Source organism: Pundamilia nyererei, unplaced genomic scaffold (genome assembly GCF_000239375.1).
Source record: "Pundamilia nyererei isolate P.nyererei 1_Seehausen unplaced genomic scaffold, PunNye1.0 scaffold00136, whole genome shotgun sequence".
Lineage (NCBI taxonomy): Eukaryota > Metazoa > Chordata > Actinopteri > Cichliformes > Cichlidae > Pundamilia > Pundamilia nyererei.
In genome coordinates this window covers 1,286,547-1,311,594 of record NW_005187537.1, presented here as the reverse complement: position 1 = coordinate 1,311,594, position 25,048 = coordinate 1,286,547, and the positions used below count along the sequence as shown (strand labels likewise).

General features: G+C 41.0%; 2 protein-coding genes across 7 annotated transcripts in view; both read left to right on the top strand.

The window, feature by feature from the left end:
• ldb1a (LIM domain binding 1a) overlaps positions 1 to 10,153 on the top strand; it is a 17,147-nt gene extending 6,994 nt beyond the window's left edge. The window contains exons 1-11 of one of the 6 annotated variants that reach the window (XM_013913551.1): positions 2,184 to 2,503; positions 4,711 to 4,813; positions 5,106 to 5,150; positions 5,357 to 5,432; positions 6,228 to 6,330; positions 6,952 to 7,124; positions 7,211 to 7,333; positions 7,434 to 7,511; positions 7,647 to 7,770; positions 7,945 to 8,093; positions 9,140 to 10,021. In XM_013913551.1, coding sequence (XP_013769005.1) covers positions 4,794 to 4,813; positions 5,106 to 5,150; positions 5,357 to 5,432; positions 6,228 to 6,330; positions 6,952 to 7,124; positions 7,211 to 7,333; positions 7,434 to 7,511; positions 7,647 to 7,770; positions 7,945 to 8,093; positions 9,140 to 9,364 — 1,116 coding nt within the window. In that variant the 5' untranslated portion in view covers positions 2,184 to 2,503; positions 4,711 to 4,793 and the 3' untranslated portion in view covers positions 9,365 to 10,021. The other 5 variants (XM_013913552.1, XM_005743864.2, XM_005743863.2 and 2 more) reach the window with 5 other exon arrangements.
• A 5,198-nt stretch (positions 10,154 to 15,351) lies between these two features.
• Positions 15,352 to 25,048, top strand: part of prom2 (prominin 2) — an 11,315-nt gene continuing 1,618 nt past the window's right edge. Inside the window, exons 1-20 of the mRNA XM_005743861.1 lie at positions 15,352 to 15,495; positions 16,340 to 16,651; positions 17,732 to 17,796; positions 18,163 to 18,368; positions 18,540 to 18,660; positions 19,089 to 19,152; positions 19,276 to 19,365; positions 21,097 to 21,293; positions 21,735 to 21,809; positions 22,336 to 22,399; positions 22,509 to 22,665; positions 22,752 to 22,904; positions 22,984 to 23,107; positions 23,192 to 23,280; positions 23,895 to 23,979; positions 24,114 to 24,257; positions 24,346 to 24,414; positions 24,500 to 24,592; positions 24,706 to 24,759; positions 24,891 to 24,971. Coding sequence (XP_005743918.1) covers positions 16,417 to 16,651; positions 17,732 to 17,796; positions 18,163 to 18,368; positions 18,540 to 18,660; positions 19,089 to 19,152; positions 19,276 to 19,365; positions 21,097 to 21,293; positions 21,735 to 21,809; positions 22,336 to 22,399; positions 22,509 to 22,665; positions 22,752 to 22,904; positions 22,984 to 23,107; positions 23,192 to 23,280; positions 23,895 to 23,979; positions 24,114 to 24,257; positions 24,346 to 24,414; positions 24,500 to 24,592; positions 24,706 to 24,759; positions 24,891 to 24,971 — 2,166 coding nt within the window. The 5' untranslated portion in view covers positions 15,352 to 15,495; positions 16,340 to 16,416. The remainder of the gene's footprint in view (positions 15,496 to 16,339; positions 16,652 to 17,731; positions 17,797 to 18,162; positions 18,369 to 18,539; positions 18,661 to 19,088; positions 19,153 to 19,275; positions 19,366 to 21,096; positions 21,294 to 21,734; positions 21,810 to 22,335; positions 22,400 to 22,508; positions 22,666 to 22,751; positions 22,905 to 22,983; positions 23,108 to 23,191; positions 23,281 to 23,894; positions 23,980 to 24,113; positions 24,258 to 24,345; positions 24,415 to 24,499; positions 24,593 to 24,705; positions 24,760 to 24,890; positions 24,972 to 25,048) is intronic.

The following is a 25,048-nucleotide window of genomic DNA, read 5'->3' as shown; positions in this document are numbered from 1 at the left end:
GTGTGTGTGTGTGTGTGTGTGTGTGTGTGTGTGTGTGTGTGTGTGTGTGTGTGTGTGTGTGTAGATAGATATAAAAAAAGACGATATATCGGTGTTTGTACACGAATACCTGTGCCGTTCAAAACCTCCTTTTCTGAGACCAAAATAGGACTTAGTTCCTGCGCTATGGTGCCTTTAATGTTATCACTGCCTGCCAGGTGACTATGTGCTAAATGTGACTCTTACCGAATACAGATTAAAGAGGATTCAGTTCAGAGTAATGCATGTGGTAATTCATATTGCCATGAAATCCACACTAATGGATTTTGTGCATATGTATATTGTTGATAATAGAATTTAATATACAACTACAGCGGAGCATGTACAAATTTGTTGTTATGGCCAAAATCAAATATTACTGTAAACTCCAGGACAGTAAATTCATTCTACTTTGAAGCATGAGATACATTTTTTTTTCTTTTATCAGCATCTGCCAGCAGAGGGAGATGCTGTCCTTTCACACCTCTGTGCAAGTCCATCAAAACTGACTTGCACAAGGAGTTGATATACCAGCCAGCTTTGGTTTTGTTCAACAAGCGATCTCAAAGTTGGGCTTGTGTTATCACTAACAGATTAGACCACAGGTGGTGCATCCTTCTCTGAAAACTGCGTACAGCAGTGCCTGCTTTTTTTTTTTTTTTTTTTTTGCATACAGTTTTACATATCTCTGCTCTATATATAACATAGGGTTTGTGCGCTGAGAGACGCTGGTGTGGGTCAGATGTGTTTACTGTACATCTCAAAAAGCATAGCTTCACTTCCCTAGGCTGCACTCCCGGCTTGTAGAAATTCTAACTGACTGGCAGCTCAAGTGAAAGCCTCAACAAATGAGCTTAAAATGCACTTTGAGACCACAAATGGTTCTCTAGGCCTCAAATATATTGCTTGTAAACATTAGAGTGGTTATTGATTAAAAGTGAGGCTGCAGATTAGCCTACGCGAACTGAGGCTATGACGGGCACAGAGCTGTGGTTGAAAAGATTTGAGTCATCAGCCGCGTCAATCACTTTTAATAGGCCTTTACAAAGCTACAATTAAAAGCGCTATGTCGGTAGCAAGTCATAACTGATTTAATGGTATAAATAGGATGTTTGATTCACACTCCATGAAAAGAATAAAGGTTAAGGGGTTTTAAGATTGTGCCGGACTTGGATGACCACTAGTTTAAATGGGTCCAGCACTGCTAACACAGTGTTACTTTTACAGCATATTCTAAAAGGACTACTCATTCTTATGAGTGATCATTATGACTGATTGACTGTTTCAGTGCCCTCACACAGAGCTTTCATAAATGGTCGGACACTCTGCGTGGGAAGTTGAGAAGAAATCATCTCAGACACTGCAGTTTCACGGGACATAATCCTGTCACTTTGATCCACAGTTAAAGTAGGAAAAAGACATATTTTATTGCAGCCATATCTGATCATGAAATCTGAGATTCAGCTTTTACTGAGCAGTAATGAAGTCTATGTAACTTTTTAGATTAAAAATGCTTGAATGAGGGGGAAAAAAAAGTGCAGACATAATGATGCATTTTTTTTCTTTTTGCAACACGTGGTTACTTGGTCAAGTATTAAGATATTTAATTATCTAGCACTGCAGTTAGGGAGCAATGTGGTGTGTTTTAAAAATCAGCCTGTTCACACACAATTTTAACAAAGTGAAGTGCAAGATAGTTAAATATCTGAGATATGTCACATGTAATACTTGGACAAAAAGATAGACTTGCAAGTGAGCTACATGTTTCAGTGTATTTCACTTGTGTGGCATCTTATTACAATGCTATTATAGACTATGACACTTTATGACTTGTAATAAATACAGTAGGCAAAGTGCAGATGGATATTTGATTGCATCAATGAAAGAAGAAAAAAGAGCTACCTTACCCTCCTAAACTCTGCTGACCCAAATATTATTCATACCCACTATACTTCAGCGCAGGGCTGGCACAGAAACGGCATGGCCCACAATGCTGTCAGACTGTGGAATAAGATTAAGTGAGACGGTTGTTCCTCGCAATGGGGACCCACCTTGTACTACACTGGGGGCCACTGGTCTACTGATGGGACAAATTGGGGGCCCCAATTTGTCTTGACTGGGGCCTGAGATTTTTGTCCCGGTCTGTGTGTAGGGATGGGCGGAGGAGCCTGGAGGAAGGCGGGGCCTTTGTTTGTTCGTGTCTCGGCTGGCAGGAACAAAGGGTCCGGTAGTAGTAGAACACAGTCCTCCAGACAAATGACATTTAAAACATATAAGCAGGAATTGCAAATTCACCAGAAGCGGGGAAGTAGCGGGAGTGTTTCAGTTCCCGTCGTCAGCTGTTTGGTTTAGGACCACAAGAGTACATTATCAGCGGCGGAGAATTCACCATCCAGCCGCTCCGGCTAGCAGCAAGGCTAGCTGGCTAGAAACACCGACCCGAGGTGTTGAGCAGCACCGCGTTTAGGTGGACGTTTCTCTGCAGGTAACTCAGTCGAACTGCTATACCAGGTTAGCAGCATCACAGGTTCACAATATCCGCTGAAATTGATCGTAAACAGACACGGGGGGATAGGGAGCGGAGGGCGGTGATATTTAGCAAGTGGGTTAATAGCTTAGCAATGGCATCCGTTTTCTGCAAACGGTTAATGTTAATGAACGCGGCCCTGTGGTTCAGTTTACGCCTGGCCCGTGCTGTTAAAGTGGATGCTCGCGCATTTTTACAGGTATACTGCTCATGCATGTGAATACACGGAGCAATGAGGTGACACCAGAGAGCTGTGCAAATACGTTAGGAGTCTTGCACATAGCTTTGGATGTTTTATTGGCTGATGGCCATCCTCTGGATGCAGCTCTATTGTTTGCATTAAGCAGTTTGGGCGGACTGAACTGCATCAAAGTCCAGTTAAGTTAACCTTTTTTTTTTTTTTAGCGTAGTGAAATATGCATCGTAATCTCTCACCTTGTTAAAGTTTACTCTGTTCAAGGATGCTTAAGGACTGTAGTCATTTGTCAGTACGTGACATCCTTTAACCTCAGGTGCCTCTGAGCCTGTATTTTCGTGTTAGTAGTTGTTTACATGCATAAGGATCTAATGATCTGCAGGTTTGTTTTTTTTTGTTTTTTTAGATGGGTTAGTACTGCTGATTGAACCTCATATTTGTGTGTGTATTTATGTTAGAGGTGAGAATCCCCCATGTGTCAACATTTTTTTTTCTCTCAGGGCCTTTGTTTTAAAATATCTTTGCATAATTTGATTGTAGCTTCATTGTAGCTGTTTCTGTTTTCACATTAAGGGTTGTGATTGAAGAAAGGTTGTTTTTTGGTTTTTTTCCGCAATAGAGATGTGATTTGTTACACTGGACGTTATGTTTTGCACAAAGCTGTGGGATCAGCATCAAAATGAACAAAGGCTTATCATATGGGCCTGAATGCAGTCTGGGACTAATGGCTAGACTTGCTGGGGGTGGGTGTATAGGTCAGAGGTAATGTGTAGGGAACCATTGTTGGGTGGCCTTGAGCAAGATCAGCCTCATACTAATAGGGAGGAGAAGATGACCTACCATGACTCTTGAGGGTATACAGAAAGAAGGAAGAAAAGGGTGAAAGTAAATGGAGGAGGAGTTGTAGTAGTGTGTGGTGAAGGAGGACAATTAATGCTTTTCTCTCTCTGTTTGAACCTAAAAATCACCATTTGAGAATTGGTGCACATGTAGATAACTCGATCAGTTCACAGAAAGTGGCAAAAATCTTACATTTACACCCCTCTATGGTTTTGGTTTGCATTAGCATGCATGGCGCTGGGAGTCAACGTTTCTCCCCCTGCTGGTTTTAATTAAGTACAGCCCCCTCTTTCCTATGCCAAGCAGACAGTGACCAACCGTTGTGCATAAATTGTAGGTCAAATTAACATTATGCAGGTGCCTGTTGGGAATACCACATTTACAGGCAGTGCAGGCATTGTTAAACAACTGGATACAAATGGGTTTTGCTGTTATTTAAATGTTGCTAATACCTGCCTATCAAAACATACTTTAAATTCCTCATGTTGGTGCCCCACTTCTGTGTCTGCTTCAAAGGGTAGGGGAACTGGAGGGTTGCTGTGACTGGCCGGTCTGACTCAGATTTCTAGGGGTTGTTTTCCTACAACCTGGGTATAAAATATCTTTTGAGACCCTAAAACTTGAAGCAGCTGTTTGTGTGGAGCCTTCTTGAGTAGATGTTTTCTCAGCACTGCCAGATTGTTTGAGCATGACTGTGTTATCTGGGCAGACAGGGGTTAACAACAGCCAGTGTAGGGATGGGGGGTGGGTATAGAAGAGGCAGCAAGAGGGGGAGTCCAGCACACAGTGTAGAGAGGCAAAAAATATGCCAGTGGATCTGGTTTCCACTCATTTTGCAGTTTGTGTTTTCAGATGTCTACAGGTTAATAAATATACCCCCCCTCCCCAAAACAATCATTTGTTTTCTTGTCCATTTAGCAGATTGAAGGTGCATTAGATGATGAGAGCAGCAGGAAATTGTTATGGCAGTGGGCTTTTATTTGAACAAGTCTGAACAAAATCATCCAACATTAGATTACTGAGATGTTGCTGCGATTTGAATGAGCTAAATCCAAAGTAATCTAAATCTCCTTTAATTCTCTGCCCCCCCTCCCCCCCTCCTCCTCCTCTGCTCCGGGGTTGTGTGCAGGCTGTTCGTCAAAGTCATTCAAGCTGTACTCTCCTAAGGAGCCCCCCAACGGCGGCAGCTTTCCCCCCTTCCACCCAGGCGCTATGCTGGACAGAGATGTGGGGTAGGTCTGAGCTGAGCTCTCAAGGGAAATTTGTGAATTCATTCAGCCAGTAAATTATGCCATTTGTTACCCTCTTGATGTCTTATCTTTTGACTTCTTGCAGGCTTCTTGTTTTTATTATAAAATCAGTTTTCTTGATGTTTACTTAAGAATATAAGACGTCTGTTTTTACATTTATTTATTTAATTTTAGTAATATGGAGAGGTTATGAAATGCAATCTATTTGCAGAATGTTATTAAAGGCATACATGCTTGGTGGAGATTATCAATATCTTTTTTTTTTTTGTCCTAGGCCTACACCCATGTATCCCCCCTCATACATGGAGCCTGGAATGGGGTGAGCACATTGATGCTTAAATAATTAACGTCATTTGATCCTGTTTTAGGTCAGAAGTCCTTTATATAGCATATACTGTTCAAAAATTTATGCTGCATTTAGTTTGAAGCTGCTCTTGGATTATTGCTTTTGTTTGCACTACGGGTGTAAGTGCACTGAAGCAGCCCCCACTGCAGGGTGTTGAATATCCCCATTTTCTGTTTCAGGAGACCCACACCGTATGGGAACCAGACAGACTACCGGATATATGAGCTGAACAAAAGATTACAGAACTGGACAGAGGTGAGAATCGTTTTGTATTTCACAGAGTGTAGTAGCAACCCAACACAAACTGTTTCACAAAAACACAGAGCCTGTCTTTTATTTCCAAGCAGGAAATGTAATAAAGTCCTCGTAGAACTACATTTTGCAGATCCTGTAAACCACTTACCGGTACTGTTGCCCTATTTTTAGATTTCCCTCCCAACAGCTGTTGATGTGTAGGTAACCATGTTAGGGATTATGCGAGAAAATTAAGTCAGAACTCAGACTTGAGTTACATCCAGACTCTAATAGGATTATCTGATAAACCTGGCTAAAACATAATTGGAGTGCCAACTGTTTCTATGCCTAAACGGGCAAAAGAGTAGCCATTATGTGTTGTTACGTTGTGAGGCTGTTTGCACACTACAGGAAATGCTTGCATGCTAATCTACAGCTGGAAGAACTACTGGAATTGAGTTTTACTTTCAGGAAAGTGAATTGTTGGGTTTGGTTGCTTATCCAGGAAAACACACTTTAACATTTATCTTTAAGAAAATGCTTAAAGCTGCTGAATGACTATCATCTGAGGTGTCACAGGGTGAGATTCAGGTACACCATGGACAGGTCGCCAATCGCAGGGCTTTTTGCGTGCGTTTCATTCTGTTGTCCTGAGGAGTAGAAAGGTTATAGGAGAGGTGCAGGTATATGAATTTCCAGTTCTTGTTTTTTGCAAATGGCATCTGTTCTTCCTTTTGAACATGACCTATTTTAACATAACTCACTGCACATTTTGAGGAATCAAAAACTGAAAAATGTTTCTTCTTCTGCTCGTAGGACTGTGACAATCTCTGGTGGGATGCCTTCACCACAGAGTTTTTTGAAGATGATGCTATGCTCACGATCACTTTCTGTCTGGAAGATGGTCCAAAACGATACAGTAAGAAATATGTTTTCAAAGAAATGATAGCTGCTTGTCATTGAATATGTTTTATTTTAACACCCTACAATAATAAAGAGAAAACCCCAACAATCAGGTGACCTGCTTATGAGCAAGCACTTGGCAACAGTGGGAATGAGAGACAGGACAAAAGACACACTGTAGAAAAGAACCAGAGATTAATAATAACTAATGATTAAATGCAGAGTGGTTTATAATCAGAGTGAAAAGAAGTAAGTGAAGAGGAAACACTTGCTGCATTATGGCAAGGCCCCAGCAGCCCAGAGCTATTGCAGCATAACTAAATAGGATTGAGGATCACCTGATCCAGCCCTTAAATATAAGCTTTATCAAAAAGTAAGGTTTTAAGCCTAATCTTAAAAGTAGAGGGTGTCTCCTGAATCCAAACTGGGAGCTGGTTCCACAGGAGAGGGGCCTGAAAGCTGAAGGCTCTGCCTCCCATGCTACTTTTAAATGTCCTGCTGTCTAAGAGAAGAGTGGTCTGTTGGGGTTGTACCGTATTATAAGGTTTTTATAAATCAGATGACGGCTTTTTTTTTTTTTTTTTTTTAAATGTCCTGTCAGCTTTAAGCTTTTAACTTTGGCACATTTTGTCTGCAGCCATCGGCAGAACGTTGATTCCCCGGTACTTCAGAAGTATCTTTGAGGGGGGCGCCACTGAGCTCTTCTATGTTTTGAAGCATCCAAAGGAGTCGTTCCATAGTAACTTTGTGTCTCTCGATTGTGACCAGTGCACCATGGTGACCCAGAACGGCAAACCTATGTTTACACAGGTAATGCCAGTGTGGATAATAGACGCACAATTGTCTCTGAACCTTTTGTTGAGATGGTAACCCATGATCTCTGCTGTTTGATTTAGATTTGTGTTGAGGGCCGCCTGTACCTAGAGTTTATGTTTGACGACATGATGAGGATCAAGACGTGGCACTTCAGCATCAGACAACACAGAGAGGTCCTACCGAGGAGCATTTTGGCTATGCATGTGAGTTGCCGTGTAAACAAGCCCCTCTTTAATACTCAGATTCACGTACCGTGCGTGCAATTGGTCATTACTTGTTTGTTTTTTCCCCCCTATCCTCCAGGATCCCCAGATGCTTGATCAGCTGGCTAAAAATATCACCAGATGTGGGCTGTCCAACTCCACGCTCAACTACCTCCGTGTAAGCAAATTTCCTTCTTGATCTTGTTCTTTTTTTTTTTCCTTCTTTTTTTTGGTAACATATTGGTGAATTATCTGTGTTTGGAACAATCTAACATCTATCATTCAACTTTGGCCTCTCTCGTCTTCCCTTAAGCTATGTGTGATATTGGAACCCATGCAAGAATTGATGTCTAGGCATAAAACCTATAGTTTGAGCCCCAGAGACTGCCTGAAGACCTGCCTCTTCCAAAAGTGGCAAAGAATGGTAGCGCCTCCAGGTAACGTGTTTGAAATAGCCAGTGGCATTTATGATAGTTACCCTTTAAATTTAAGCTTTGAAGCACCCATACTAAAATCCAGCAGCTGCTGCATGATAGTTTCTTATCTGTAAATGACCTAGAAACTAGTGATTTATAGAGATTTATGTGAAACATGTCTTTCTGTGCTTGTAGCTGAGCCTGCCAGACAAGCTCCAAACAAGCGGCGGAAAAGGAAGGTGTCCGGCGGGAGCACCGTGAGCTCTGGCGGAGGCAGCAATAACAACAGCAACAGTAAAAAGAAGAGTCCAGCCAACAGCTTTTCACTCTCCAGCCAGGTACCTGTAAGCATTACATCTACTTGACTTCTGTCTGCACCTCCAAACTTCAGCTGAGCAAGGCATGGGGGGGGAAAAAAGGGTGTAAGGGTTGGAAAGAAGGGCAGAGGGGTCAGAAAATTCTTTGTATGCGTATATTGGGTGGGAGCTGGGGTTGCTAGCATGTTTAGTTGTAGTACCAGGTTTGGGTGGAGGTAGGTCAGGGAGGCATTTGGACTCGGAGTTTGGTGGGATTAGGTTTTTGTGTGTGTGTGTGTGTGTGTGTGTGTGTGTGTGTGGGGGTGTGTGTGTGTGCGTGTGTGTGTGTGGTTTTGTTTTTTGTAATTCTACAGAGGATAGATTTAGGTTTTAGACCCCCTCATGTGATCCAGTGATGGGCAGTCCCTGGTCCTCTAGGGCCACAGGTTAAACGGTCTATCATATAGAGGAGGTACAACTGACCTCCGTCTCTGTTTAATATATTTTGGGTCTGTGGGGTAGGGTTAACCTTGCTCTGATTTCCAGTGGGATAGTTAGGCTTTCACTCTAAATCTGCCGTGTTATCCCGGTCTTAGAGTTAACACTGAGTCTATCAGAGCACGTGATTTCACACAGCACTGCTTGTTTGACTGAGCGAACGAGACCCGAGGTGGAATGAAAACCCCCGTGATGCAGCACTCAAGGATCAGGGATGCCCACTTCTGGCCAGTAGGAAAGGCTTCTCGACCCTGGTTCTCGGGACAGGGAGTCAGGGCCACATGGACTACTTAAATGTCTGAGTAGATGACCTGAACACACATTGTCCAGTTGTGATTTGGTTCAGAATAAGAGGACACTAAAATGGAAAGCTTTTAATACTTGGGTTCCCTTGATTTCCAGTATAATGACGTTCATAAAACAAATAAATGTAATGCTGGAATTGAGCCCAGTCAGATTGCACCTAAAGCAAAAACCAAAACGAAATGAACAACTACAGAGTTGAGTTCAGGGTTAGTGACCCATGCGTGCAGTCATTCCGCGCACCCCCCTGTATTATGGGGATAATTTGTACCGGCCCTTGCTGTCCCCTTTAGGATGTGATGATGGTGGGCGAGCCCACTCTGATGGGAGGGGAGTTTGGTGACGAAGACGAGCGTCTGATCACGCGGCTGGAGAACACGCAGTACGATGGCGCGAATGGCCTGGAGGATGAGGACAGTTTCAACAGCTCACCTGCACTGGGGGCACACTCGCCCTGGAACAACAAGGCACCCTCCAGTCAGGAGAGCAAGAATGACAACTCCCAGTCGTCCCAGTAGACGAGGGGGGTCCCAACTCGTTTTGTTTTTGTATTTTTTTTTTTTTCTCCCCCCCCCCAAAAAAAACTTACTGGGATCCACCTGAGCCAACATGCTAGCAAGAGGGGTCAGGGAGGGCGGCTTCGAGCGCTTATGTTGAGTTAATTTTTATTTGTGTTCTTTCATGATAAAAGGAGAGTGGGTGGTGAAATAGATTGACCAATTGAGCTTATTGCCATCACACAAAGGCCAGTTCAGCCACTCTACCTCCCTCACATGATCATTGGTGCTCAGCCTTGGCCCTAGTCTGCCCGGCTACAACCAGTCCTCTTAGTGGTGTGGTGAGTCTGGCGGGCTGGCAGTGTGCGTGTATGTGTGTTTACCCCCCCACCTCCCTCGTCCCGCAATCATCGCTCACCACAATGTTTGAGCCAGAGTTGGCGTGTCCGGTTGTCCGAGTGCTCGCAGCGGCGCCCATGTCAGCGGGTTCTTGTTCCAACCTCGGGTCTCTCAGGCGTGCGTTCCCGTCAGCCTCGCACGTCGCTGTTTCTGTTGTGCTCATGTCACAGGGAAGGAATGCTTAGCTTTTATTTGACATGTTTTTGCAGGCTGCAGAAAACTGTGTGCACTCTTAGTATCAAAATTCAACGTTCGGTTTTTAAAAACTCAATTATTTGTTTTTGTAGGACCTGGTTGGAACAAAAACCTGTACAGTGCCGGAGCTTGAGGACCGGAGTTGAGAACCACTACGCTAAATCTTAAACACACACAAACACTGACAGACACACACCCATACACATACACACACATGCAAACACGCACACACTCACAGCAGTGTGCACACACTAACACGGTCACCTTACACCTTCAGCATAAAACGTTGAGGTACTGGAGAAAGGTGGTATGCAGCGTGTCTGGACCAGAGCACCAGGCGCTAACAGAAGTGTGTTTTTATTTTCTATGTTTTAGACTTGTTTTGATTTTGTTTTGTTTTTCAATTTTTTTGTAAACAATTTCTAAAAATAAACAGACAAGCAAGCCAACAAAAAACACCCCAGAATATTCTTTGCACTGTTTTCCACTATTAACGGCAATCTATTTTTCTTATGAATTGACGGTGTATTTTTTTTCCTTTTCTATTATTGCTAATGTAAGAACTGTAAACATCTGAAACCTGCAGTATATTAATGTAGAAATATTGCTGTTAGATCATTCTTATTGTGATGGTAAATAACTTTCATGTAAGTCTATCCTTGATATGTCATCCATGTGTCTCAGACATCCAGCTGTCATCTGGCCCATTGGCTTCAGTGCTAAACAGGCTGGAGACAACAGGGCCAGTGCTTAACTATCTGATGCGAGTTCAGAGTAGCACACTGGAAACCAGTTTCCCCAGGTAAATTTCCATCGAGCACCTGGTTCACATCTGTTGTCTTATCATCGCAGAACTGTTTGCTTTGTCTTCAGATCTCTATATTGGGGTGAGGGTCCTCTATTCAAAGAATATAATGATAGAAATCAAATTTGCTACTCAAATATTTTAAAAACAACTTTTGATGGGGTTGTAAAATAAAAAATAAGACTTTTGTATTAACTTAAGCTTCCCAGAAATGTTTTTAAGTACAATTAAGAAAGCTGCAGACCAAGGAGCTACATGTAAAGATTCTTATACTGTTTAAACGGCGCTGTTTTATGTTATATAATGAATCATTTGTTGGCTTTACTCCTCATGTTTGTGTCTGTGCTTGTATATTTTTAGGTAGTAATTTCTGTAAAAGTTATTCTATGTATTCCTCCCTAGAACTATGAGATACTCAATCTAATGTAAAGAGATGAAAAACCTCTTAAGTTTTTTTTTTTTTTTTTTTTTTTAAACGTGATTTTTAATGGTACAATCACTGACTTAAAAAACAATTTTTGCCCGCATTTTAGGAAACTGTATTTATTTTTCTATGTACTGATGTTCTGTTTAGGTTGAACCCACCTGTACAATATTCATGATGATATATGGAGGAATTTGTGGGGCTGCTGAGTCAGTTAATGCCAACGGAGGTCATTCTGTTGTGTTTCTTACGGAGATGCAGTTTGCACATTGTTCTGTTGGCTCAGTATTATCGAGGAGGAATTTAAATGCCATCGAGGGTGTGGAAGCGTCAGGTGTATTTGAAAACCAGTAAATGGCAACGGTGACAAAGTGTTGACCTCAAAGTCATCCAGTTGTATGCCTCAAGTTCCTTAGATGCTGGAAATGTGCCACAATGGTGCGACCTTTATTGAAATTTAATAGGATTGACCAAAACCTTTTAATTATAATACTTATGGTCTTGTTTTTAGGCTATTTGATGTCTGTTTTTCAGATAAATGTTAATATCTGAGAGATGAGTTTAACAAAAAAGGAAGGTTGACCACTGACATTGGATCTTACCCTTGGGGAAGTTGGTCTTAAAGCTGTGGTGTCAGGGTTTGCAGAGAAATAGGGAAAAAGTTGCCTGACAGCATCACCCAGATGCCGGCTAACAGCTGTTGCATGGTAATTTGTAGACTGTCCAGCAGGGGTCTCACAGAGCACATGAGTGCGCAGCCTGCCAGAAATTCCTCCATCGTTTTTGGCTGAAAAGCCATCTGTAAATCTACACTAGGCTGCAGGCTATTGTGTTGAAATCCTTATTCATCGTCTCCAGCACCCCTAGTCTACTTTTGTGGTGTTTCAGTTCAGCAGGCAGACACAGGATTGAATCTAGGAGCAACTTATCAACACCCTGTGTTTTCTGTTTGGGAAATATAAGGGTGTATGAGACAGAGATGAAATGGCAATGCACCCATAGCTGGCTCCTGTAGCACCTCATCATGGGGGTGGTTTTATATCTATATTTTTTTGCCAGGTTTCTGTCATTGATAATTCATGTATGGTATCAATAAAGATGAATTTTCACGGAAAAATGTGGTTGTCTTTATTGCTGGTGATAGAGGAAGCTCTTTGGCGTTTTGTCACACATAGGTGACTGCACCCACAGCAAATCATCTGCAGCCATCTCATCTCACCGTGTCCCTTAAACCCGTCTGTCACACCAGCTCTGCATATCCGCCATAAATGTTCTCTGTGGTCTTCCCCTTTTTTCCCCTCAGTTGCAGCTCTCGTGTCAACATACTTTTTTCCAATATCCACCATCTCTCTGTCTCAGCCTTGCCTCTCTGTTTGTCTCTAAACCACTTGACCTGATCTTATTTTCTTCAACTTTTCCATCTCCAGCTCATTCTCCTGTCTTGTTAGTGTCACTTTTGCTGCTATCCTCCTTTCACAAGTCAACACAAACCCTCCATGGCTTTGGATGGGTGACCCCAGGTATTTAAACTCATCTGCTTTCACTACCTGTGCTCCTCGTTTCTTCGTCGTTACACCTTTCTCCTTCTAATTCACACCCATGTGTTCAATCTTGCTTCTTAGTCATTCCTCTTCTCTCAGGAACTACTACTCTCACTACATACCCTCTGGAGACTCCTGCCTGACCTCATCTGTCAGCCTGTCCATCACCATCGCAAACAAGAAGGGGCTCAGAGCTGATTCCAGATGTAATCCTTGCCCCACCTCGAGCCCGTCTGTCACTCCTACCATACACCTCACCACTAACTCCCTGCCCTCGTACATGTTGTGCACCACATACTTCTCTGCCACTCTTGACTTCCTTATGCAGTACCACAGTTCCTGTGTTGGCACCCTTTTACATGCTCTTTCTCTACATCCACTAATGCACTAATACTCCCTCTGACGTTTCTCTATACTTCCCCATTAAAGATTTTTCAAGCAAACATCACGTCTGTAGAGCTGTTTCTTGGCATAAAGCCTTACTGCTGCTCACTGATCACCTCTTCATAACTTACCTTCAACAACTTTTTCTCACAACTTCCTGTTTTGTTTTTTTTTATTGGCTGTATACCTGCTGCATTGCATGTTAGAGAATCACCCACAACAAATAATAACTTCCTCAAAGCAGGATTTATTTTCCTCATTTACAGTTTTTGTTGTTGTGCTTTGGAAGAGTTCCTTTGCATGATGTACAGTTCAATATAATCCTTATTCATCTTACATAGCTGCCCTTTAGTTAATCCACTGTCTGAAATTTAAAATCGTTGTTTCCTTCAAACCTACCATCTTGCCTACTTTCTCCTGACTGTCTGCCCTTGGTAAACATGAGATTTGAACAGCAGGTGGGTGCGGTCCACTATTGTTTATTCACAGGTTATGGATATGTAAAATCTCTGTGGTAATACATACTCTTTAAAATCACTTGCCTCTGGAAAGAAAATTAACGTACAGACGAGCAGAATGGGTGCACAAGAGTTTTCTTGCTGAGACAGTGTGAATACTAATATGAACAAGACACAGCAGCACTTGTTTTGAGTTTATAAATGCCAGATTATCCAAGCTGCATTTCCTGAGGTGAGTCATCTCTCTTTGTTTTTTTCCCCCCCCCATTTTAAAAGAACTTCTTCACTATTTCTTGATTTCTGATGGCAGAAATAGTCAAAGTCTGTGTGGCTTTTATGTATATGTAGCCATAGTTACCCATAGGTTACCAATTAAGTAAAGATCGGCGCATGTCTTTGTTATTGATAACTGGTAGAAAATAAACTTAAGATACTGTAAAACAGGTTAATAAACAGAGAGTGTTGATTACATACTTAATTTTTTAAAGTACATTCAGTTTTGTCGCAATTTATCCTGAACTAACAAAAACTTCTTTAGCTAGCTGAAAGCTGAAAGGAGAAGAAGGATCATGAGCGCTGACATAATAAACAGGATGAGTCACTGGTGTTGCCTTATCATTCACTGAATTCTTGCTGGTAAATGGAACATGCTGCCCTTATTGATGAAAAGTACTGTTATGTTGTTAATCTGCCCTCTCAGTTCTTGTTTAACTGAGAATTACATGACCTGTGATGTTATTTCAAGAGCACACAATTATTAAGGACAATCAGCAAGTCAAAGCACTGCAAGGTGTTGATGTCATCCTTGTATTAAAGCTACCTGACAGGGTTATAAACCGGAAAACTTAAAATTTTAGGTTATAGTAAAACACCTATAAGCAATCAGCAAATGATTGTTGACGTTGGACAGAAACTCTTTGAATTCTGTTTGCATTATGGAAATTAAATGCATTCCTATTTTACAATCCTTTCTTCGTTCCATGAATGCACCTTCTAAACAAGAAATACCCACCTCAGAAAGGTTACGCTTTGTTACACAGAGAGGGAAATGTTTTTCCTGCAAAATGTTTTAGAAAACGCTGTTGATTCTTTCCATGCAAAAATGTTAACAGTATGATCACAGTGGGGAATTCTACCCATGCAGGTGTGTAGTGGGACTTCCTTCTTGTGCAACTGTAAATAGTTTGTTGTCAAGTGTTGCTCAGTCTGTGTAAAAATTGTCCTGTCTTGACTTGTTGCCAACTCCAGACACAGTATCTTTTGACCAAAGTGAAAGTAATTTGTCAGCTGCTGTCAGTAATTTGCTCGATGTTGAAATATTTTGGAGAATTTTTTGGCAGGCTTTAGTCATTTTTCTTTCTTATCCCAAGCGTGTCCTTTCCATCTTCCCCTACATGTTTGGGCTTTGCCCTTGCTTCCATTAAAGCCACACCTTGCGTTTCATATTGCAGATGTGAACTGATTCACTTGGGAGTGAACTTGGGTCGACGATGACTTTCTGTGATAAATAATTTCCTAATTTTAACACATTTTCTTGAAAACAATTTTGTTTTGTTGGTTTCTTTAGTTTTTCGCCTGTCTAGGCTCCACAAATTTAACTACAACTATACATGTTAAGAAAACATTTCCAAAACAAACAAGTCTGACATCCCTTACATGCATTTGAGAATACAGGAAACAAAATTAGTAAAATCTATTTTGTTTACCCCTATTATGACTCCTCCTTCCCCCTGACACACCACGCGTCGACCCTCCCTTTATCCCTCCTTCAGTCTATAATTTTACCTCCCTCTCTTCTCAGTGGCAGTTCTCTGCAAGTCAGCACACAGTCCACTTGATAACAAGACTGAGCATATTACATTTCTTTTGTGGGATTGGAGAGTCTCCTACTAATTCACCAGAGACTAGAGCAGCTCCTCGGTCCTTCAACGCTCAAGCCAAGAAAGGTATGTTTTTCAAATGACAAGATCCAAATGATCTCTCTTTGTCTTCTGCTTTCACACTCGGCTTCACTTTACGCTTCTGTTACTTCATGATTTTTACTCTCTTCACTTTGACCGCACTTTGTTCACATTCTTACCTCAGCTGCTGTTTAGACGTGGAGGACATGCTCAAACTCTTCCCAGCTGAGTGTCAGTATGTAAGGCAAATATCAGCAGACTGATAAAAGTGACGCATTTTAGAACGGGAAAAGAGAACTTTGTATTATCACGATAATATAATTTGCTTAAAAGAGCTCCACCTTCACAAACATTACAGTCATATTCAAGTGTTGCATGTGAGTTTCATGCATTGAAAATTGTTTTTATTCCGCTTATTCCTTTTTACTGTCTCCTGCTATGAATGACAAACATGGTTTAGGGTTAAACAGCAAGGATACAGGTACATGAGTCACATACCTATTTGTGTGTTTACACTATAAACATAGCAGGGACCGATTCCATGAAAGTATTCAGGCTTCATCTAATTTTTACCAACTTTTCCTGTGATTATGAAGGTCACTCCTTTGGGTCACAATTGAGGGTCTCTCGATAAGTATAGAATAACACAGAATCCTAAAGGGCACTGTTCTTATCAGAGACCTACATGCGCTGTATTCAGATTTCCCATTTTACAAAATGCCAGCAGTGTTTTTTTGCTTTCCCATTTCCTGGCTGTAACAAACTGTTCTGTTGTCTCTTTGTCTGTGTGACTCAGTCTGTGGCTTTATGCGTCTCTTCTTCAGTCTCTAATTTTTCTGCCTTGTGCGGATGCACCATGGTTTTATCAGTTTCATTGTGTTGTTTTCAGATGCTTCAAGGAAGAGCTTGCGCCATGAGTTGAGCTCTCTGTGGACCTGCCTTCTTCGACTGCTTTCACCTGCAAACATGGGGTTATACGGGAACATGAGGAACTTGTGCGGAGTAGTAGGAGTGGTGCTGCTCGGGCTCAGCCTGACCCAGCCTGTCCTTTCTCAAACTAGCTGTAAAGCAGATGTGGCCCCACAGAATTTTACCCAGCCTCACTACCACAATACAGCCAAAAATAATTCAAAAACAGGCTTTATGTCAGCAATAGTCCAATCCTTTCTCCACACAGTTGAGCCAAACGCCTTTTCTTCAGGTCAGTATCACCACCGACCTTGCCTTACTGCCTTACTTCTTCATGTAGCAACATGTCGAGCTACACACGCACAGAGCAGACAGGAAATATTCAAATCACAATAAAATCCTTTGGCTTTCATGTTCTGCATGTCGCAAAATTTCCCTGTTTGGTTAAAGGCGACACACTATTACCCTGCACTCCTGCTCCGTGCTACAAAGAAACTAGACAAAAACATGATGGAATTGGTTAATCAGTAAGAAGTCAATGGGCATTCTTGCATTTTGCAGAGTGAATATTTAACCTTTAGGTGCTCTGTTGTTTGTAAGGTCCCGTATCCTGGCTCAGACGTGTGTGTGTCACATCTATTGTCTGTCCAATTGCTCCATAAACCTGTGTAATAGTTTCTATGTAGTATTGATTTATGAAAAGAAGGCCCGTTTACACGAAAGCCTGCCTTTCACCAGTTCAGACTGAATTTAAAAGCGACGATTATCAGTATTAGTATTAGATATGTTTATTGAGTAGATTTCGCACAATGACCACTTGAATCATTTATAAAGAGTCCGCTGATTTTTCCATCCTCATGAGGTCACCAGGGCTTAAACAAACAGCGTTTCATAAAAAAATAATAACTTAATGTTACGATAAGGATAAAATGCTGAACAGGGTTCTTACTTAGGAAAAAGCGATTAAGCCAGTGGTTATCAATTGGCAAATGTTTTATAAAATGCAAATTCATTTCAACATACTAAAGGACATTTAACATTTATCTGGTCTCCTGATCGACATGTCTTCTCAGTCACCTGTGCCTGCTGTTGTCCCTGTCAGACATTAAATGATAGGTTTTGTATTGTTGTTTTTGGTATCTAATGTTTTCTGAAAGCTAGACTGGTTTCCTGGTCACGGCAAGATGCAAGGTGTCAGGTTTCCACTTTTACATTGAGAAAGAATAAACGCGTGTGCAGAACGAAAGACATATTGTCCTTCTAGCCTTTGTACAAATTGTGTGGATCACTAGGACAGAAACCAGCAGCATAGATTTGTATCGGCCACTCATGTACTAAAAAAAAAAATTGTTTCTCTTTAATTTCTTTCCAGATTTGGTGGTCACGGTAGTCAAAGAGTTCCAACGTGGGCAGCCAGATCAAGCAACCATCAAAGAAGTAAGGCAGTGTACATGATTTCCACATATTTTACTGTAAACAGGAACTTTGTGCTAATAATAATAGAAAAGGCCACTCCGTCATTAGAGCTCTGACGGCTGTTATATGAGACTGTCTCAAAAAAAAATCCCTTTGTGTTTTGTTCCAGTCCATTAAATGTACTAAAGCTCTTTGATCCACTTGATTGTGGACTGTCACCACAGTAAAGTAAATCCACAGTGTACTGATGTCTCACAGGTATTTGACGTCACAGCTGGCCACAAAGAACTGCTGCAGTTCTGCCGTCTTGGCTTTGAAACTGATATTTGTGACACCTTAACGCTAATACATATCGTTTGTATGTGTGTGGGCATGTTACGTGTTCAGATCCTGGTGCACAAAGTGGGTTTCTTGGTGTGTATTGCCATCGGGATCCTGTACATCGTCCTCATGCCTATAGTTGGATTCTTCCTGGCCTGCTGCCGCTGCTGTGGCAACTGCGGTGGGAAGATGTACCAGGAGCAGTCATCCTCCATTCACCGCTGCAGGAAAACACTCTACTGGTGTGCATTCGCCACCACCATCATTATCTTGTGAGTGTGTGTAGGCTGCTCTTGGGAGGTTTTGACCAGCGTAATGATGATGTGTTATCTGAAATTAGCAGTGAAGACAGCTTGAATGCACACGGCTCACTGCATCGCTCAGATCAACAATACGTTGGTGACATAAATTTAATTGTGTTTGTGTCTGTATGTGTTTTGCAGAGCTGGGAATGTCTGCATGTTCAGAAGTAACGAAGCCTTCAAAGTGAGCGTGGACAAGGGTCCAGGGGAGCTGATAAACACCATTGAAAATATTAACACCTTCCTCACCGATGTGCCTGAGGCAAGAGAACATTTCTGAAATGTGGAAATGCATTGTGACAGCATTTATTGGTACCGGCTGACTAACTGCTCTTGAACTTTATTCTTAACCTTAAACTGTTTTGTTAGTTCCTGTTACGGATTATTCACAGTAAGTGCTGCTCTCCTGCAATCCCTCTGCAGCTTTTGTGTGAGATGCAAACAGACCTCAGTTTTGAAGTCAGACCACTGATTAAATACCGGCTCCGTTTTCCACATTGTCAATATACTTATCTGAAGTTACAAGAGACTGGGAAAAGGTTGGATGGAAAATGGGGCTGTTTGTTGTTCGTCACTTGCAAAAGCTGCTATGTATGATCAGCCAATGTAATCAGTCATCTCTGTTTGTTGTGTTGTGAACCATATCTTAAGTACACAGTCTGAAATAGTTCGTTTTTACTCCATTTCCAGCAAATTAACAGTGTTGTGGACAAGAGCAACAAAACTGTGGATGAGGTTAAAAAAAACCTGAAAGGTAAGAAAAAGGAACTAACAATGAAGGAGCAGAGGAACAACTATTGTACAACCAAACTGCTGCAATACATTTCCCACCCTTGTCACATGTTTAACCATTTCAAAACATGTTTTTCTGTCTTAGACATCGGAATCCAGTTGGGATCAGCGATCCAGAGTAAATTCAACGGTACCCTGCACAGAGCGTTGCGCTCCGTTAAACTTCTGGATCAAGGTATGAGCCATATCTGCATGATGAGTCCTGCATCAGCGTGTTAATGAAAGTTCAAATGTAGATACCTGTCATGAGATTGGCAATAACAAAGCCACACCCACCAAAAAACACAGTGTACAGTTTACTGTAAATGCTTTTCACCTTGGCATCCCTTTTATCTAGTTTTCCCTTAAACCTTTGCATTTGCTTTATTTACTTAGTTAGTTTTTTTAGTTTCTTTTTTTTAGCTAAGAAAAAAATAGACACAGAAGTACAGAAATAACAGTGCAAGTGCAATGCTTTGACTAGCTAAAAGAATTATGTTACATATAAGGTTGTTATAGTGAAACAAAACTAAACTAAAAACTAAAACTAGCTGTGAAACTAGCTTTTAAAAGGTTTTTATTGTAATACTTGTACTGATTTTCCTAAAGCTTAACCCTGACACATGCCCCTCATAGAGAAATAATTCAAACGATTAAAGCTAACACCGAAACTAATAAAAAAGGAGAAAGATGCCCTGGAAACTAACTGACATCAAAGAAAGTGAAAAACAAAAATTCAAAAGGAAATCAAAATAAAAACTAATTAGATAACACAAAAATATAATAATTCTGGTTACATACTGATTTACAGGCTGACATTTTGAAACTTGGACAGTCGCGAGGGAGCCACACCCAAAAGCGTACCCTGCATACAGTTAAATAAAAAATCTGGCCTATTAACTCTAAATTGGTTGAACAAAAAAATATCAAATATTATGTAAGACTTCTCACATTTTTGCAAGGAATTAGAAATCTGGAAAGTTTTCTCATAGGATTTCACACAATCTCACTTCTTTTTGAAACGAGAAACATCGCCCCCTGCTGGTCATTAGAATTCTGGCTCAAGGCACTTCCTTACTAACTTCACTTTTTAGACTCAGAGATTATAGGTTAAAAGCTGTGGATTTCCCAATCATACTGCTTTCTAACCCTTATATGAACTCTAATGATGTGCGTCTGCTGACAGTTTGGGTTAAAAAAGCTTCAAAACTAGTAAATAATCATATTTGGGACACAGTATACAGTATATAATAATGTCTGGAGTGTTCCTCAGTCAGCTCATTCTTTGTTAGAAACCTTTATAGTTTATCTAAAGCATCTACATCAAAATCTCCTGTGGCTTTCAACAAGCAGCAGTGGTGAAGGGTTATCCTATAAAGCTGAAACCTAAGCTGTGGACATTCCGGTTCTCAGCAGCTCATTTGATCAGACTCTTTGTATTAAAAACATTTCCAGGATGTCAGCTCAGAGACACGGAGGCTCTGAATAGTATAAGGAACCTAGATATGTTTGTTTATTAATTTACAATCGTTTAATTTTAGTATATTAGTCTAGACACCGGAATATTCTCTTTTAAGGATCCACCTTTTCACTATGGGAATTTCAGCATTTCTTTTTAGCAAAAGCAGCTGAATCATTTGTTGACACACTTCTTTACAGAGCACATCCACTCTTAAAGTAACAGAGAGCAGGCTTAGTGAAGGATTGTAAAAAGAGGGTGGGTAAACAAATGTTCCTGTTGTTCATTGACTTGGCTTATGTGAGAATTTCCCATGAATTTTAGCTTCTTATATAGCTTTTACATTCAAAGGAAGGTAGCAGGGACACCCCCCCCCCCCCCCATATAAACAGCCTTAGATGAATATTTATGTAGTGTATAAACACACACATAGAGACTAATATTTGTGTATTTGATTCATACGAGCAGAGATTCAAAACACCAGCCGTCAACTGAAGACGTTGAACTCGTCTTTGGTCCAGCTGCAGTCCAGCGCAGACCGCGTCCAGGCCAATATCACTGCTGTGAAAAACAGCATCAATCAGACTTTATCCGATTCAAGATGCCAGAACTGTACCACACTAAGCCAAGTACTACAGTCACTAACAGTGGATACCACCATTGATGTAAGTACAGAGTTTGTGTTAACAAGATGACTCATTCCTGCTTTGTTGTTTCTTTCTGAATGGATGAATTGGTTCTGATTGACAAAGGCAAAAAAAAGAAACAGCTTCTGAATGTTATTCAAGGAAAACATGAGTCAGGTTCGACTTATCTACAGACAAAGAATCAGCCCTGTTAGTGGGTTTTATAATATATTATAATGAAGAACCAGGAAGAATCATTTTATGCAATCAAACACTGTCTGATGTCGGCCTGAGACAATGTGGCACATGATCATTTATGACTTTGTCTGAACAGCTGATCTGTCCTCTGTCCATCTGCTCCATGACACAAATGTTGGTTTTGCTGCAGTTTGCTGCCACCTTGTGTTAGTTTGAGGTCTGACATGTTGTTGCTGATAAAAAAAAAGGTTTGTTGTTTGTGTCTGTCATTGTTCTCTCTAGACTCGCGGCTTGAGCAAGTTTCAGTCCGCAGTGGATAAAGCCAACCAAGCTGATCTCACATCCCAAATCAACAAGGTGAGTGACATCTGCAGACAGAACAGCCTCAGAGAACACATCTGTTTTTCTCATGAGAAATGTCAGTGTTCCCAGCACACAGGCACACTGGTATTGTCTGGTCTTTGAAGGCTCACAAGGGAGTCTTGAAACAGTGAAATAGGATAAAGGGGCCTTCAGATACATTGTTATGCCTATTATTTCCTATGGTTTGCGCCATGCGATGAAAGACTTGCTGTTGCATTGAGCAAAGGGCAGTGCTGGGGTGCTGTGATGTACATTTGCGTGACCAATAGAAACAAGAATTTGGGGCATTTGCTCAGCTGAGTGTTTCATATATTGCGCACAAAAGGAAAAGTAGCCAGAGGGTGCCTTACAGACACTATACAGACACTAGATCTTCACATGCAAGCACATGCAAAGGCTGTAGTTTTGAGGATTTTGAAGATTGACTTTTTCACTATAAGAAGGAAAAAATCCAATATTCACATCATTTTTAATGGAGGCATGTTAACAATATATTTAAACTATTTACATAATAACTCAGGTGGAGGAGTATTTCCAAAACATCCCCCAGACGGTGAACAATGAAACCAACAATATAGTTCAAAGTGAGTAAATGCTGCGGCTGTTGTAACAAACTTTCTGAACTAACTTCATTTTCTAAATATGTGTACTGCATGTGTTTGTGTGCATTACTGAGCTTGTGTGTTTTATTAGGCAGCACCAAACAGCTGGACAGCATACAAGCACAAATCAGTCAGTTTAAAAATTACTTCGCTGTATCTGCGCTGACGGATGTGTCTAGGACACTGAACACGGCACAAACTGAAATCAAGAATATCTTGCCACAAATCAACGACGCCGAGTTTATCAGGTAAGAAGCCCTGAAGTGCAAACTTGCTGTGTAATCAGTGGCAGAAATACCCACGACTCAGTCATCATGTGTGCATACTTCTTCAGATGGAGCGTGTGTGTGACCCTATGCTGTGTGGTCCTCCTGGTTGTGGTGTGCAACGTCCTGGGTTTGGTCCTGGGCCCTCTGGGTCTGAAACCAAAAGAAGACCCTATGAAGCGCTCCTGCACAGCGAACTGTGGAGGCATCTTCCTCATGATGTGAGTACTGGCTTTGAATGTTGGTTTCATGCCGAGGGGCCTGGTTCTTCTCTGACCTCTGACCTGGATGTATTTGCAGGAGTGCAGGTTTCAGCTTCCTGTTCTCCTGGCTGTTCATGATTGTAGTGATAATACTTTTCTTGGTGGGTGAAAATGTTTACACACTGGTCTGCCGACCCTGGAACAATGGACAACTGCTAAAGGTAGCGATATACACTCACACATGTACCTGCAGATACATGTACAGTGTATGTATATATATGTATGCTCTTCTCTTCTGTTCACAGTTAGTTGATAGTTCTGGCTTGATTCCATTGCCGCAAATAACTTTGTCTTCAGGAATGAAAATGAACATCAGTATCTCTGATATCTACAGGTATGTAATGCCAGATATACATGTTCCATGTAGTTTTTAAAAAAATTCTTAAGCAATAGAGCTAAAAAAAAAACCCATTATGAAATGATTGGAGTCAGTAAAAACTGCAAACTGTGAATCTTGAGAAAAACTTTGAGATATATGAATAATGCACAATAAGCAAAATTTTGAAATACAGTAAATTTCCTTCTAATGTCATAATATCAGAGTTAGAGTCTGTGCACTTAAAACAATGAGTTAGTGACACTAATGTTATTGATGCTGTTCTAAAAATACTCTGCTCCTACTCCAGAAAATCTGAGGTATTACCAGTCGTAATAGCACCGTGACTCAAAATGGGAAACTGTGTGTTTAAATGGGCGTAATTCATGAAAATCATTTTTAAAACCCTGTGGCGCTTCAATCACATATTGACTGTTTTATTTAAACACAGTAGTTGTGTACAGAGTCAAAATAATGTGTCGTTGGCAGTACTACACATTTAGCCCGGTCCCCCAAACATATCTCTCTGTTTAGGAAAATGAATTCAAATGTGCTTCTTTAAAACTTTCATTCTGATTAGCAACTGTATGAAAAAGTTACACTTGATGCATTTGTTGTTGTTGTTTTTTCAGAAACTGTGAGGAAAACCAGGCTCTGTGGACAGCACTCAATTTGTCCCAAATCATAGACCTTGGCGACCTGCTAAACGTGTCAAAAGTGAGCTTCCTTGCCACCCTTTCAAACAAATGAAGACAACCCTATGTGAATTAAGCATACCAGATTGTTTTCTTATGCTGACTGGATCAAAATGATGAAATACATTTTTTCTCTCTCTCCCTGGTCACCCGCAGTACACAGGAAGTGTCCAACAGGGCTTTGAGAACACAAATATCTCTCTGCCCTCGGTCGCTTTTCTGAGTGATGACATTAAAAACCAATTACAAGATATCTCCACTGAAGCTAAAAAATTTGATTTCACTGCTATCATGCAGCAGGTATGCCTTTTTTTGTGTGGATCATTAACTGTCATTAGATGATTGTGTGTGTACATGTTAAAGTAATCTTATTACTTATCTCCCTCAGATGAACGCCATTTCCAGCATCAATCTGAATACAACAGCAAATAACCTCAATAGTTTAGCTGATGCTCAAGTGAGTGGAATCTTTTACACTTTATTACAAACTAATGTGACTTTGATTTATGTCCTAACCAAACCAACCTCTGGCCTGTTTGTAGTCTGATCCTGATATTAAACAACAATTCAAAAATGAGGCTAATATTGTCAGGATGATCCAGGCTGACATAGACACAAATATCAAGCCACAGCTGGTAAGTTCTGTCCTTCCTCTCTTTCTCTCCTTATCTCCTTATTCTGGGAGTTGTTTTATTCTTTTGTTGGTTATCGGAATTTAAAAAGAGAAATCGACTGCTTTTGCCCATAGACAAATGTGAATTCAAGCCTCAAGGGCCTTCAAACCACTACAGACAAAGTCAATGTGAGTATGCCCTGAGCAGTCAAACGCAGAACTCATTCTCTCTATTTTTTCATTCTCATCCTCTTATTTTGTTTTAAATTTATTTTTCATGCATTTATTTTTTCTCTTGCTTGCCTTTTTGGCTCTTTCAGGGAACGGTGGAGGAGGTGCTGAGCAATGTGCAAGCAGCACAAGACTTTCTCAAAACAAATGCAACTCGGATTGTAAAGAATGTGAGTAGAGGCACGAGTCACATGAGCTGGAAGAAAAGTGCTCCATGTGGTCGGTCAGTTATTTAGCCACTGGCAAC